The sequence below is a fragment of the Fusarium oxysporum genome, chromosome IV (genome assembly GCF_013085055.1).
Source record: "Fusarium oxysporum Fo47 chromosome IV, complete sequence".
Taxonomy (NCBI): Eukaryota; Fungi; Ascomycota; class Sordariomycetes; order Hypocreales; family Nectriaceae; genus Fusarium; species Fusarium oxysporum.
The window spans coordinates 808162-823419 of NC_072843.1; the positions used below are offsets into that span (position 1 = coordinate 808162).

General features: G+C 49.5%; 4 protein-coding genes across 4 annotated transcripts; 3 read left to right on the plus strand and 1 right to left on the minus strand.

Annotated features, from left to right (window-relative positions):
• Positions 1-3034: 3034 nt before the first annotated feature.
• On the plus strand, positions 3035-4272 carry FOBCDRAFT_199749 (uncharacterized protein; the record flags this gene model as incomplete). The annotated part of the gene is made up of 2 exons (XM_031179888.3): positions 3035-3076; positions 3214-4272. The coding sequence occupies 2 exons, from the start codon at positions 3035-3037 to the stop codon at positions 4270-4272; spliced, it is 1101 nt and encodes a 366-aa protein (XP_031045775.3).
• A 242-nt stretch (positions 4273-4514) lies between these two features.
• On the minus strand, positions 4515-8411 carry FOBCDRAFT_291253 (RecF/RecN/SMC; the record flags this gene model as incomplete). The annotated part of the gene is made up of 5 exons (XM_031179887.3): positions 4515-4917; positions 4972-8060; positions 8113-8233; positions 8282-8322; positions 8385-8411. 5 exons carry the CDS (start codon positions 8409-8411, stop codon positions 4653-4655), a joined length of 3543 nt encoding a protein of 1180 aa, XP_031045774.2. The 3' UTR covers positions 4515-4652.
• A 456-nt stretch (positions 8412-8867) lies between these two features.
• Positions 8868-13361, plus strand: FOBCDRAFT_180144 (uncharacterized protein). The gene is made up of 4 exons (XM_059608566.1): positions 8868-9201; positions 9267-9354; positions 9406-12303; positions 12355-13361. Exons 1-4 carry the CDS (start codon positions 9026-9028, stop codon positions 12970-12972), a joined length of 3780 nt encoding a protein of 1259 aa, XP_059464626.1. The 5' UTR covers positions 8868-9025; the 3' UTR covers positions 12973-13361.
• Positions 13362-13560: 199 nt separating this feature from the next.
• On the plus strand, positions 13561-15129 carry FOBCDRAFT_220015 (uncharacterized protein). Its single transcript, XM_031179884.3, has 2 exons — positions 13561-14313; positions 14370-15129. The coding sequence occupies exons 1-2, from the start codon at positions 13920-13922 to the stop codon at positions 14954-14956; spliced, it is 981 nt and encodes a 326-aa protein (XP_031045771.2). The 5' UTR covers positions 13561-13919; the 3' UTR covers positions 14957-15129.
• The last annotated feature ends 129 nt before the right edge of the window (positions 15130-15258 follow it).

Below are 15258 nucleotides of genomic sequence, written 5' to 3' on the forward strand. Positions count from 1 at the left end.
AACGTGCCAAAGCCACGAGCCAATAATCCGAGTGATCGGGTCGAGCAGACTAACTTACTTGAACGTCGTGGACTTACATATCCCGAATACTTATACTACCAGAAACTTCTTTAAGTTCTCTTTACTATTCGAAAACACGAATATCTCGATTCAAGAGAAGACCCGCATAATCCTAAACAATTTGTACTAAAGTGCAGTGGACAGGAAACACGCCGCAAGTCTGGAGGATTACGGTATTGGCCCTGGTCTAGCCAAACGCGACAACCAACAAACGGCCCACAAAGAATACAGCCCATTTACTCAGCTCCCACCACTTGTGCTCAAATCGTCTTGGGTCAGGTCACCAAAATTCCGCAGTACATTGATCCGCTTTGGCCGAGTTGCCAAGCATCAAGGGACATAATGTCTGATCCATCTCCTCTAACAAAGACTACATCTATGTATTAGAGGTGTAAGAAACTGAATGCAGATCGAAAGATGTTCAAGCCGAGAAGGATCATATGCTGGCGCTCTTGGTCAGCGCGCGCTTCGGAAGATTTATATCCTTGTTCATGAGTCCTCCACTCCTCTTCAAACGTTCTCTTTCATCCCTCCTCGACAAGATATGGACTAAAGCTGCAGTGTGCTTGGATCTGATACGACCATACAGTCCGTCGGGGTAACTCTGGCTGGGGGTATTGGTGGTTTTCAAGAGCATTACTGCAAGCGGTGATCTGACAGATCGAAACCAACACTATCACGGCCAGCGTCTGTAGTTGCTGAAGTGGGTGTAGAACTCGGCACTACAATCAATTGATTCCTCGTATTCATAAACGCAAAGCCTTCGTCAGGTTTGGACTCAAACCAAAACTAAACGGCACTCCTTGGCGGTCTCCATATCTAGGGAGTGAGGGCTCTCTCACAGTTATTAGGATCTTGATAGGACGGGAGAGCTTCTATCACAGCGAAAGATGGTTGCAACATCGTGCGAAGTGCAATGTCCGAGAAGGAGCCAGGGTATTATCTAAATACGGATCCCTGGAGTTCTTTTGTTGCTGTTGTCTTGATACAACTGAGGCATAAAATCTCCACAGAGTCCACGAAAGGTCTTCACCTATGGTGTTTTACCTGTTTCAAAGCCGTTTCATGTACCGAAACCAGGATCATTGAAAGAACGAGAGCCTGAGTTGGGCATAGCTATCCCAACCACAGCAAATTGGCATTGGCGGAGTTTGTCTGCATTATCGTCACCGCTAGACCATTGAGGGGTTGCGGGGAGGCTATGGTGGAGATGGATCAGAACCGCTGCCAATATCGAGCCTCAGTTTCGTTCATCCTTCAAGATCCCAGGACTTCCCTTGCAACAAGATGTGGAAATTACAGCAAGGCATCCTTTTCAGCCTGAAAGTTAATCGGTGGGGCGCGGACCCGAGTCTCCGGCTTGCTTTGTCTTCAACATTATCCGTCAATCTGTTCTCAGGCTTTTGTGGTCGAGCAAAGTGAGATAACCATGCCTGTATGCCATGCTACCAACAGTCCCATGTGGTTATCTGGGGGAACGGTTGTGCCTCTATCTCACTGCATTTCACAACTTCCTCTATGGGTATGAAGTTCCGACCTGGGCTAAGATCTGTGGGCTTATGCCCGTTGGTTTAATACCTAAGTCATGTCGTAAAGGTGTCGACGCACTTCTGACACGCTGAGACTCGATCTGGCTGAATGAGGTCAAAATGGTATAATCAACCAACTTCTTTTACCAGTTACAGTTACCTGTTGATCCCTGCTTGACAGCTTCGTGACTCTTCTGGGCCAAGTACAGCAACCATGTGTGCTTACTTTACTACGAGTCAGCGTGTCGGCACGACAGGGACGCCAGGAATGGAGGCTTTGGATGAAAGCAGAAGTATCTCCGACCAGCCTCATGGCGATCAATGCAGCGAGGGTTTTCTGGTGGTCGCAGCCGCCATGAGGAACACCAGGATCAGACGGGAATTGACCCACCTCTTCAACAAACTACCTGGTTAACTCCGGGACTTACTTGTGATGACCAAAGACAACAACATTACACTGCTTGACAGCGCACAGTGTCGCAGTCAAAACAAAGCATGAATTCGCAGAGGAGCGCGCTTATGTTGGCCAATAAACTCGGAGAAACGAGGGCTCTCCATCAGGGTTGATCAGAGTAATCTTGACTTCTTATTTGATACCTCAACCCCAGTATTAGCTGAAGTGAGACCGTTGGCAGTTGACACATTTACCGTCAAGTGCCTTGTTGGTGGCACCAAGGTTCAATGACCAAGACAGTCAAAGAGGGTCCCTGGCGTTGACAGGTCGGTGGGAAACGGCTGAACCGTTCCGCTGGTGATCCTGCTCGGTATTTCTTTCTCTCCGACTAACTCAGATCCTTTGAGGTAGCTGCAGGATACAAGTGCTGCGAAAGCATCTGTCTATCTAGTTGGCCGAGACACGTAATCCATGATCAGCGGGGTGTTGCAATTAGCATGGCATCTTTACAATAGCACCTCCTCCTTCGCTATCAGATCAGGGAGGAGGTATGTCTTGTATCCTTGGAAGAACGGTACATATCACTCATGCTATGTGTACGATGATATCAAACTACATCGGATAGGCGGGACAACAATATGCATAGCAGCTGTGCTGAGCGGCTACGCATTCCGGATCCTGTGGAGAAGACTTGTTGTCAAAATGCGTCCCCACAGGGGAACAAGACCCTGTCTCGTTGCATAAAAGAGTGGATGTGATGGGTGCTTGCTCGCTAGCTTTTCACGGTTCCAACCCTACCATTCCAGTCCAGCACGAGGCAACCTGGCCTAGCAGAGTTTTATATCGCGGCATCCATGGCACTGAGAGAGCTCAGGCAAGGGATTTAGTTTGAGACTCTGAATATCCCGGTCGTAATTTAAAACTCAACGATGCGATAGGTGCGCTCTGGGAGGGGTTTCCAATGAATCGGAGGCCCGTGGCCGCCGAAGGGGTACAGTAGTGAGTAGTTGGAGATTTAACATCCTGGGCCTATCATGACACTTGAGGGGAAATGAAAACTCGAAACAAACCTAAATCACTAGTCGACCCTACAGTGTGTGGGCTCACATACATACAATACACATACATACAGCAAAGACCACCACAACTTGGTCGACAACAACAAAGATCTGCAAACATTCAAGAACGAGACCGATCAATATCGGACTAGCACGTTAACGTCGACTTCAGCCCTCAGACCCTTGGCTTCCCCCTATTGCGCAGCTCGTGCGAGAGGCGCTTTGCAGTGCATATGCATCTCTGAGGTTAACTCAACTCAACCCAACTCAACTCAAGCCTCCCTCCCTAGTGTTTAGCGCAGTCCCCTCACCTCGACGGCGAATGACGGATTTGATCCCGCGCCTGCAGGGCTATCTTACCGCTGCAGGTCGCGATTCAGCCCTCGCCCAGCGGCTGAGCGATATGACAACTATGCTTTCAGGTATACGCATCCGTGATGGAATGGTTGCCACTAAGCACTTTGTGTGCAACCTAGACGCCGTGTCGCTCATACTTCTCACCGTCACCCTCGTCGCTTTCCTCGTCCCCGTCTTGATCCTCTTCCCTCCCGTTCCCGTGGATCGCAGCGATGTCCTCCGGCAGACCCACTCGCGGGCCGGCGTGGCCCTCAAAGACATGGACATCGGCCCTGGCAGATCGCCCGAGCGCCGGCTCCCCGGGGCAGAGCCGGAAGGGAAGGGGGCTGTTGCACAGAGTCTGCTTGTTTTCCCTGTTCAGCCATGTTGTGGAATTGAGCTAGAGCGTGATGTCGCCTCATTCAAGCACTCAGAGTTTGATCGTTTGTACACGCTTGCTCAACGGGACTCTGAAGTTGGTCAGAAAGATGTTTGGCAAGCTATCTCACGCGAACACTTCCCGTTGCTAGCCAATATCGAGGTCGACCTCTGGATTCCTGATCCAAACAAGACTAGCCGCCTGTTGGGTCATATTGAAGGCTCCTTTCTTGTCTTGAAGTTCCCCTGGACAGATTCAGGACTACAGGGTATTTTGCAACAAGTCGCAGCCAAAATTAGCCACGGCTTGAAAGCCATACCTGAAAAGGAGTTCTTGTTGCCAGTGTCATTCCCGAACGAGGAGGAAATTCGAGAAAGAGGTTATTCCTTTGCTGAAGTCACGATCGGAGGAAAAAATACTACGGGACTGAACATGGATGTTGAACTTCCTGCTGAGCTGGCTCGGTATCTGGGAGCTGAGCGACAAATCGGGATCTTCAGGGTAGATCAACTGTGAAATATGCGAGGTCTGCACCAAGTTGATCAACACATCGACAAACGAATGGCATTGTCCGTAATTTGTTACGTGCAGCGTATTCCATGTTCCTGGAGAAATAGTTACCTGACATACAATATCGTTTGAGGAGACACAAATCAATTTGTTATTCACGATCATATTACAAGATCAACCCATCTCGTGAACAATGAAGCACTTTCAAAGCAATCGATAAGTTGCAGGTCATGCCTTAACGTTACTAAATCAAACGGTATCACATAGTATCCCAATGCCTAAAATACATCATACCTCCCCATCCAACCCGACGCCTCATGTACAAAATCCGGTCTAGTCCCTGTCATACACTCATTCCAGACATTTTTCAGTTGCCATCAACGTCATTACTTCATATCCGCTGGCGTGAGAGCCTGCACCATACTAGTACCTTCGCTGAAGCGGGTGCGGAAAATGCGGTTCGCGTTTTGGAACATGCCGTCTTTCAGACTGACGACTATGAACTGCGAGCCCTTGAATCGGGTCTTGATGAGACGACCGATGTTCTGGGTATGTGAGAGATCCAGCGCAGCATCAACCTCGTCAAGAATGTACATAGGGGCAGGCTTGAACTGGAGCAGAGCCATGATGAGAGACAGAGCAACCAGAGATCTAAAAGTCAGAGCATTAGCATTCGTATGTCATTAATAGTCAGGGATTGCATACCTTTGTCCACCACTCAGTTCCGTCAAACTCTGCTTCCACACTTTACCAAGACAGACCTTGACCTCAAGACCATCGCTGATAGTCTTGCCCTCGGGAGGATCAAGCTTGGCAAAGCTGCCTCCGGGAAGCAACTCAGAGAAGATGTTACCAAAGTCACCATTGACCTTCTCCCATGTCTCGTGGAGTGCCTTCTTCTTGTAGTCATCCAAGCTGACGATTGTCTCTTCAATCTTACGCTTGTCCCTGATGACAGTCTTGATCATGTGCTTGAGCGACACCTCCTTCTTCTCAACACTGTCGATCATGTTCATGACCTTGGGGTTGATCTTCTTCTTCATACCCTGGAAGCGCTCAGTCAAGTTGTGTAATGTTGACTTGCACTCTCCAATGTTGTGGTTCTTGAAGTCATACGGAGTTCCGCTGCGACCAAACTTGTCCTTTTCGTCCGCAATCCAGTCGAACTCCTTCTCTAGACGGGCGACCTTTTCGGCAGCACCTTGTTGCTCTTTATGGAACTTCTCCACAAGATGACCAAGCTTCTGCATTTCGAGACTCTCTTCAGCAATGCGTGAGTTCTTGGAGCGAGTGGCATCTTCCAAAGCTCGAAGCTCGTTATCGAATTGATGCAACTTGGCACGTTCATCATCAAGCTGAGCCTGAACAGTGTCGTGCGTTTCCTGAAGTTCAGCCTTTTGCTTTGCTAGGTTTTCAATGTCTTTCTGTTGGGCCTTGATGGCGATCTCAACTTCTTGTAACTGTTCTCGAGCAGTAGACAAATCGACACCCGCTTGCTCAGCGTCGAGTTGTGCACCCTGGAGTTCTTTTTGCAGAGTCTTTACGGCGGCAGCGTTCTTACCGAGGCCAGCTCGCAGCTTATCAAGTGCCTTCTGCAGTTCGACGAGCTTGGCGTCCTTGTTGTTGTCGAAGTCATTCATATCCTTCTCAATGGTCTTTATATCGGCGGTTGCCTTGGCTTGTCGAATCCTGGCCTCGGATATGCTCTCTTTGAGTTCTTGAATGGTTGACTTCATATTTGCAACTTCCTGAATGATGGAAGACGAAGAGTTGCCGCTGATCTGCTCCTCAGCGAGTTTGATTTCGTGGCTCTTGAGATCCAAGTCTTGCTTGATTCTGCGAGCTTGGTCCAGCTTGGCCTTCTCCTTAGATATGCGGGCTTGGAGCTCCCTCAAAGCACCTTCCGCTTCGCTCAGTTGACGAGTCAGGCCGTTGAGCTTCTGGAGAAGTACCAGAACACCGCTCGAGTTTGGTGAGCTTCCGCCAGATAGTGTACCAGATGGATCGTACGCATCTCCTTCAAGAGTGATACTCCTCATGCGCACGTTCGGGTCGAACGTGACCCTCTTAGCAGTATCTGCATCAGCACAGATCAGAGTATTGCCGAAGACATACTCCATAGCTGCTGACACCTCGTGATCATAGCCAACTAAAGACAGCGCCAGATCAACCTTGCCAGGTGCGATATTTTGAGCCGTAGCGATGGTTTGCGCCGAAGCTTTGAAAGCGGCGATCTTGTTGAGAGGAATGATAGTGACTCGCTTTCGTAGCTTGCCCCTCTGTAGCAGCTGTGTACCTGTCACCTCAGTATCAACCACGACATTGTATAGGCGTCCTCCAGCGCAGATCTCCAACGCAGTGCCGGCCTGAGTGTGCTCCTTGTCAAGAGTGAATAATTGGGCGACAAGACCCTTGACCTTCGATCGATCAAAGTTGGGCACAGGATCCGCGTAGTTGAACTCTGTGTTGGCGACTTGACGCTTCAGCTTGTCAGATTCTTGCCTCAAATTGCGAACGGTTTGTTGCAACTCTGACTCCCTTTTGAACATCTGCTCTTCCTGACCAGGTTCGAAGCCCAATCGGCCAAGTTCTTTCTCTAACTTTTGGGCTTGTGTCTTTAAGCCATCAAGATCGCGCAGAAGATCGGCGTTCTGATCCTTCGCCTTTTTCGCGCGAGGCTCTTCTTCCTTGACACGCTTTTCCAAATGTGCAATCTTGATCTTTGCTTGCTCTTGCTCTGTAGCCGCCGTCGTTGCACGATTCTTTGCATCTTGAAGTTGACCCTGGTAGCCGTTCTCTTGACCATCCTTGGAGGCCACACCTGTCTGCAGAGTTTGAAGAAGTTCTTCCTTAGACTCGGCGTCTTTGTTTTGTTGTTCCAGATCTTCCTTGGCGGCATCGTACCGGGCCTTTGCGTTTTCGAAAGCGGCCGTCTTCTCCTGTAGGGTGGCTTCCAACTCTGAGACCGTCTTTTCAACAGCTACCTTCTTTTCTTCTTCCTCTGCCAAGCTGGACTTCTTCAGATCAAGAATAGTGGCTAATCGCACAAGCTCATTCGAGTGCTTCTTGGCTGCCTCCTCTAGTGCTGAAGCCTTGCCTCCTTTTCGAAGCTCCTTGTCTCGTTGAGCTCGCACTTTCTTAACATCCTCTTCAAGATGAGAAATCTCACTCTTTAGACGAGCTGCTGACTCCTCCAGATCGCGCCGCCTTTGCTTCTTTCCTTCGAGATCTGCCGCTGACTGGCTTAGAGAGTCTTGGTAGCGCAGATAATCGTACGCAACAACCACTCGAGTCAGTCTCTCCAGGTCATTTTGAGTCTGTTGGAAGTCTAGGAAAGCACGCTTTTCAGTTCGTAGTTTCTCCAACTTGGGCTCAATCTCGTCCTTGAGAAGCTCTCGAAGCTCGACTAACTTGGTTTCCTTCTTTGCCATTGTCTTGAGGGCCTTGTCTCGACGATCCTCGAACATCCTGGTTCCGGCAGCTTCCTCTATCATGGCTAAGATCTCCACAGCCTTCATGTTGAGGACTTTGGTGATGCGACCCTGCATAATGAGGAAGTTGGGGCTGTTGATGTTGAGCTGCACCGACTGGAATAGGTTTTGCACCGTCTGTTGTTGAGCGCGGTGGCCGTTGATGAGGTACTTGGATGTTCCTCCAAGAACGATCTGTCGTGTAACACTAATGGTGGCATATTCTTCGAACCCGATCGGCGACTTCTTAGTTTCTCGATTGTCGAAGACAATTGTGACGCTGGCTTTTGTGACACCAGCTTGACCGCGCTTATATATCAGGTCCTGTGGTTGTCGTCAGTATGTACTAAGGGTGGTCGAATCGGCGGTGACTGACCTGTAGATTTTGCGCTCGAACCGTTGACATGTTTGTAATTCCGAGAACGAAACATATCGCATCGAGGATGTTTGACTTTCCACTACCGTTGAGACCGGTGATCGAATTGAAACTCTCGTCCCTGTATATGTTGGTTATGTTTCCTCGAATGTATTGATAGTTGGCTTACCATCCTGAGATCACGGTACGCACGGCATAAGACTTGAAGCCCTATTTAAGAAAAAAAGGTCAGGGTGAATATAGCACAAAAATAGTATGGATCAAGTTCTTACGTCAATAATTACTTCAATAACCCTCATGTTGGGCGAGGTTGAATCCGCGGCTTCGTTGAATCTTTTGCTATGTTTCGTCGCTCCGCACTCCAAAGGGGGAGGGGAACGCGAAAGTAAACAAGAGAGTTGCGACCGATAAGGCGTTATCAGCACGTGTTGGCTGATACCATTAATTGGCAGGGCGTTAAGAAAGGTACTTGAAGTTTAGCTTCGGCGCAGCGACTTTAGCCTTGTAGCTCGGATTGAGTTGTAATTACTTCTGTATAAACTATAAACTAATAGAAGCCTATATATGCTACTGGTTAACTCGTTAAAGGCTACAATACCTTGTTTACATGCCTCTGTTTCATAAGAAATACATCCTCATCCTCCACTGGCCGTGAATAGAAGCTTGTGTGAGCCCCACTTCCGAGCTGGGAAATCCATCAACGCTAGTCCGAATTCAGCATACGGGTAAACATCCCTCTTTGTTATTGAGACCTAGCTCCTCTCGCACTTCAAGTTCACAACTTTCAAACACACTAAACTTTTCGACTTCATCTCGACCTTCCAACCCGATGAGTACATAAGCAATATCGCACGAACAATAGTTGATAAGCAACTCCAATCACCTCCACACGCGCCTCTTTTCAACCGACGCAATGGCGGCCATGCGAGGACCGCGCATTCCAACCGGCTCAGCTGCTTGGGTCGCTGATGAGCGCGCTTCTGCTCTTGAGATAGTTGATGTTGAGGTAGACGAGTTCACATACGCGGCTCACAATGAGTTCTCATGGCTCAATGAACACATGGCCAATATCTTCAACGAGAACGAAACGTACGCGTCATGATCCTTTTTTTTTTTTTTTTTTTGACGCGATGTACTGACTGGCGGCTTGGTAGCAATATCGCCGAAACATTCAAAACACCTGGAAGACTTCGTGGCAAGACACCTCGAACAGCACGAAAATTGATCACAGAGCCGAGAGTGGTAAGCTTAGCCGCCGAGTGTTCACAAATAACAGATATTAACACTTCGAAGCCCTTGTCCAATGTTTTTGGGGGCACACCATCGAGCTCAGCAAACCGATTTGCGCAGCATCTTCTTCTTCAGTCTCCCCAAAGGGAGCTTGTGAACCAAGCCAAGTCTTCTTCGCCTAGACGACACGCCCCATCGCCAAAGACAACGCCTCTTACCTCTGACGAACCAGTCGAAGACGCGCCAGAACAGCCTTCAAATGATGCCGAAGCCATTCACTCAGACCAGGACGCCCACATGGCCCTTGAAGAAGAATCGGATCCAATCGCACCAGCCAAATCTCAGCCGGCAATGCAGGGCGACTCTGGCTATTTTGGGAGTCAAGACGTCAACCCTCCAAGCTTTGATCCCCTGGAAGATGATGACACCTCAGATATTGACCCTGTTGCCTTGGATGAGGCCATCGCTTTCCCTCAGCCAAGCCCTTCACGGACATCTCTTGCCAAGGACCCCATCAAGACTTCTTCGCCGATCAAGACACAACAAGCGACGACTGACGTTGATATGGAAGAGGCTCAGGCCGAGCCCCAGGAGGACGAGAACGCTATCCAGGATGATTCACAGTCTCAATCTGATCGTCACAGCCCCAGCCCCGTCCGCCCGGGCTTTCGCAACAGCTTGCAGTTCCCTTCTCTCCCTGCTCGTGAGCCTCTCACGGCAGGTAAGAGTATTGGTGCGAGAGCTTCTCGAACAAGTCATGTCGATCCTAAGAGGACGAGTTACTTGGGGAGAAACACGAGAGGAAGAAGCCTGGCAAGTCACGCAGAACAGAGTGCATCAGACGAGTCGGATCAAGACGAGATGGACGTTGATGATTTCCCCACAGTGCCACAGCAGCCTAAGAACGCTGAGGAGCTTGCCATCCACCATAACAAGACATACACCCAGATGCTACAGGACCGAATTAGTGTACTCGGTAAATCGCAGCCAAATGGAAGTCGACCCTCGAAGTCAATCCACAGCCTTACCAACTCTCAGCAGCCACAAACTGTATCCCAATCAGTACCTGAACCCAGATCACCATCACCCAGGAAGCTGGAGACCACAACAACTCCAGGTGCTTTCCCCGAAGACGATGATGATGACTGGATTGTCCCCCCAACTACACAACAGCCTGTCACCGCCCCTTCGCCAACAAGGCCGTCACTGTCTAAGAGCCGAACTGCCGATGTGATGGAGGGAATCCACGGCAAGCAGACTCTCGGATCTTTCGACCTGGGTGAAGACCGTGACAATATCCGATCACCAGCTCGCGCCAACAAGCCTCAGCGACCTGCATACCTTGGACACTCCAAGTCTGTATCGGTGCCTGCTGTTCCATTAATCCCAGCTTCGGATCCAGAGGAGGGAAGCCCATTGAAGAAGACGATATCAGTAACGAACGCTTCTGTGAGACCAGCCACTGCTGTTGCACCTTCTTCCTCATCTCCCTCAAAGTCTCCCACGAGGCTCTTCCGTGACAGTCCTTTGAAGCATCTCAAGAACAAGATGTCTTCCATTCTCAGCACTTCCAAGGGCCTGATCGCCAGCAGCGCAGCTCTGAGCGCTGAAGGCAAATCATCCCTGCTCTCGCCATCTCGAGCTCAGCTTGGAACTTTCCCTGATCCTTCTTCGGATTCAATCGTTCCTAAGGCAAGCATTGACTCCCATAGGAGTGGCGATGGTGTCACCGACCAGCAGTCAACTGCACCTCGACCAGTTGCTAAGCGCACAAGAGCTTCAGTGGAACGCGAGAAGGAGGAGAAGCGAAGGGAGAAAGAAGCTAGAGTCCAAGCTGAGCAGATGGAGAAACTGGAGAAGGAGCGGGAAAAGGAAAGGGAAAAGGCCAGAGTTTTCAGCAAAGAGCAGGAGAAGCTCGCCAACATGGAAAAGCAGGTCGTTGCCAGGAAAGAGGTTGAAACACCTGCTCCCAAGGCTACACCTAAGCCAACCCGGACCAGCCCGCGAAGGGCGAAGCCTCAGGAGGAGCCAGAGGCCAAGGTCGCTGACCAGGATCTTGATATGGGCGATGCACCTGCTTTGGTACCCCCTCCTTCTGCTCACAGATCCGCCATTCCTGGACAACTATCTCGCCCCAAGGAAATGAGGCGAATTGCGAAGCCAGGCCGAGAGCCAGCGGCGAAGACAAAGGCGGCACCTACCGTTCACATCAAGGTCAACACTGGCTCACAGCTACATCCTGGCAACTCTGTTGCTAGTGGGTATCAGGACTTCGGTGCTTCGACAAGCTCTCAACCTCCTCAAACAATCAGCAAGGCAAGCAAGGCCTCTACACAGCCCAAGCAATCCGCACCAAACTTTGGTGCTTCCACCGGATCAAATGGGCGGCCTAGAGCTCTCGATTTGGCTGCACAGAAGAAGGCCAAGATTGAGCGCGATCGCGCAGCATTGAAAGACGACAAGAAGAAGCAAGAAGCCATCCGTCGCCAAGAGGAAGAACGACAAAAGCGTGAGAAGAATGCTCAGCGTCAAGCAGCTCAAGACCGACTGGCAATCATTGAGAAAGCCAAGAAGACCCCTGCGCCCCCCCCAGCTGTTCGGTCACAGCCAAATGGTCCACCTCAGTACAGTCTACAACAGGACAAGTCTGCTTCGGTACAGCGAGAAGGACCACCTCGTCCTCCTTCTCGTATGAACTCTGGAATCTTCAGATCTCAAGATGACATGGGACGACCCGTCAATGCTAACTTGACAAATGGTTCTAAATCTGGCCCGAAGAGGCCCCTTCGAGATGCTAATGAGGATGGACCTTCAAGACCTCCGCCTGCACGTGGGCCTCAATACCAGGCAAAGGATGCCAAGCGTCGTCGAACGAGCGATGACTACGCTGATGAGCTTGATATGGAGCAGCCTCCTAATATCAAGGGACCACCAGTTCGTCCATCCAGCGCTCTTAAGAGGGTGAGCAATCAAAGCGTTTCTTGTATTCCAACAAAGGTTAACAAGCACCAGGATCTGCAGACGAAGACTCTTACGAGTGGCTATGTTTCCCAAGCTAGTGCACAGAACCTATTCAAGACTGGCGTTCCTCAGAGTCAAATGAAGGGAGGCAACCCTATGGACATGGCTCAGATTCACAAAGGAACTATTCCTTTCGCCCCGAACCCCAACCCGGCGGGACCTTCTTACAAGACGCCTGGACGCCCCGGCCCTGTCAATGGAATGAAGTCTGCAGCCAAGTCTGTACCAAGATCATCACCGCGATTCCAGAATGGCGAGGCCATTGAACTTCCTGAAATTCAGACAGACGATGAAGATGAGGACGATGATGAACCACAAGCTGGTACGGTCGCAGCATGGGCTAACTCCCCTTACATTCGGGATGCCCTCTTTAGACAGGAAGATATTGACCCTGCGTCAATTTTCGGACCTCCTGCGCCCTTGAACATGGAGGAGGTCTTCGACAAGAGCAAAGACAGACACCACAAGTTCCGCGCCCGAACATCCAGTGCCAACTGGAGCGGCACTGATCGTCTTACTGAAGAGGACATTCGAAAGAACCTGGCTGCCAGAGACAAGCTCAGACGTGAGGGAGGCTGGTCTTACGAACTGAGCAAAGATATGATGTAATGGCTGATGGTGGGCATATGCATATGATACGGATACTTGATGAAGTCAATTGGGTGTTCAGAGGGGTTAAACTTAAGAAGCGGCAGCATGGCTACATTAATGAAACGGAAAAAAAGGGAGCGATTGATTGACTCTGGTCGAGTTTAGCATATGGGCATCAGATGCAGCAGATTGAGCGCATTTGTGATAGATGAGATTGCATTTTGACAATGGTTGGTTTCTGGTTTGGCGCATGGCGAAATGGAATAGGGTGCCTATGAAGGCTACCAAGGAAGAGATCAGCGAGCGTTTAGTCAAGCAAGACGTATTATATCGCATGCATGGAATACATTGTTGGGGCGTTTGTACATTGAATTATCGGAGTGAGAATCATTATGCGTTTATGGCTCCGAGGTAGTCCGATAGCTTGTGATGAATGCTCATGAATACAGTGTCGGTAGTGGAGTTACAAATAAAGTAGCTTTCCAACAGCTCCAAGGGGAAACAAAGTTTACGTTTGCTCATGGTAATTCCCCACCAAGAAACGAGACGCTATTGGAAGATCAACCTTATCTACAGATGCAAAAAGCCATGGTCTCAACAAATTTTTAGTTAACCGTTTTCACATGTCAGAAGCATGACGGAATAGGACCCAGAAAAAAATGATAAGGGACTGTAGGCGAGGCGAGGCGAGACCTCGTGCAAGATTCTATTTGATGCGGCTGTTTCATGATATGGGATTTGTTCCTCTTTTTCCTTTCGGCTTTTCTCATCTGATGGTTTTGTCATGAGGTCTTTATGAGGAGGTCCCTTTGCTTAACAGTCAAACCATACTGCCACTTTCGCATCATGACTGATTAGACCTAAGCCTCACTTCATCACTGAGTTAACCTGACCTGGCATTCTATTGTTTCTCATTTCCACTCTCCCGAGACCTCATTCATCCTTTAGCCTGCAGCCCTTGAAACATGGCGTCTCATCTCAGATCATTTGCGCCATCTCTGGACGAGATCAAGATCGATCAAATCACCGAAAGCAGGATCTTCAATGTCGTCTCCATGCTTCCAAACTCACTCCCCGGGCCAATTCGTTTTCTCAGACGGAGTATCAGTTTTCACACTCTACGTCCAGGTGTGACAATATCTGGGCCACAAACAAAACCTCGGCCTCTTTCAGAAGCTGATGTCTCGCCTACAATGGCCCAGCCACTCCAGACAGACATGATAAAGCACTCAGGTGGATTTGTAGAGTCACAAGACTTAAATCCTCAGCCGATGAGTCGAGTCCTTTATTCGGAAGCACCAGAGGATGAACCAGTTATGCGAGCTGCGTCTGGCGTGCATTGGAAGTTTGCACGACAGGGTAAGTTACTTTGATGTACTAACCAATGAATGTAATTTGCTGACATGGTACAATAGGAACAAATCTTGTCAACATCTCGATAGATGGAGGCAAAGCGGCTGTAGCAGAGGAGGATATCGCTTTTGAGCGAAAAGCCTTTGTTGACGGGGTGACATATCTCCTCAAAGCTCTTCCACAAGAACTTGATGAAGGCGAACTCAGAAGAATCCAATGTGCATTGCCAGAGCAAGTCAACCAGTCCGACATGGCTCTGGCTCGAGCAGAGCCCGACTCAAACCGCATTCATCCAAGCCAATCCCGTTCAATCATTCACCGTGGAGTTCAAATGACTGTGGTAAATCTCATATTCTTCCTCAGCTTCCTAATGCCATATCTGCTCTTACTCGTCAGATGCGCAGCTCGACTGGAGCGCAAGTACAAGATCTCGGAGAAGGTCGTAGGTCACGGCGTGGACTTGGTCAACACAATTGGCAAGCAGAGCGCTTTATTGACTGAAGCAATCGGTCAGATGAATGATGGCAAAGTTGCACAGGCTCTATTGGAAGTGTTTGTTTGGACTGTTGATGGTGTAACTCAGGGTATCTCGGATGGACTCGGGGAGGGTCTTTCGATGGTGGGGTCGAAACCAAAGATGAGTGGCTAGAGCCTGGAAGCTGCTGGAGGGAACTTGCATCAGAAGGAGTTGTCATTGAGGATTTCGAAATAGAGATAGAAGAGTGATCATTGGTTAGCGGAGTTTTGTTTTGATACTGGCATTTACATAGCACAAGGTAATGGAAATTACATAAGACCATAAAATACACGCTCTACAATTCATACTCGGGGATTTTCTTCCATCTTCATCTTCAACGCTGAGCTAGTGGCAATGCTCCAGGACCCTTACAGGCCTTTTTGCCTCTGGCCCGGTCCTGACCTCCGGTGGAGCACGTGACAGATCCGGGATCT

What these genes read in the sequence shown, in the direction of transcription:
- FOBCDRAFT_180144 (XM_059608566.1), top strand. Translation starts at nt 9,026, where the DNA reads ATGGCGGCCATGCGAGGACCGCGCATTCCAACCGGCTCAGCTGCTTGG. An exon ending in ATCTTCAACGAGAACGAAAC is followed by an intron (nt 9,202 to 9,266) that starts GTACGCGTCATG and finishes GCGGCTTGGTAG; the next exon opens with CAATATCGCCGAAACATTCA. An exon ending in CATCCAGCGCTCTTAAGAGG is followed by an intron (nt 12,304 to 12,354) that starts GTGAGCAATCAA and finishes AACAAGCACCAG; the next exon opens with GATCTGCAGACGAAGACTCT.
- FOBCDRAFT_220015 (XM_031179884.3), top strand. Translation starts at nt 13,920, where the DNA reads ATGGCGTCTCATCTCAGATCATTTGCGCCATCTCTGGACGAGATCAAG. An exon ending in TTGGAAGTTTGCACGACAGG is followed by an intron (nt 14,314 to 14,369) that starts GTAAGTTACTTT and finishes ATGGTACAATAG; the next exon opens with GAACAAATCTTGTCAACATC.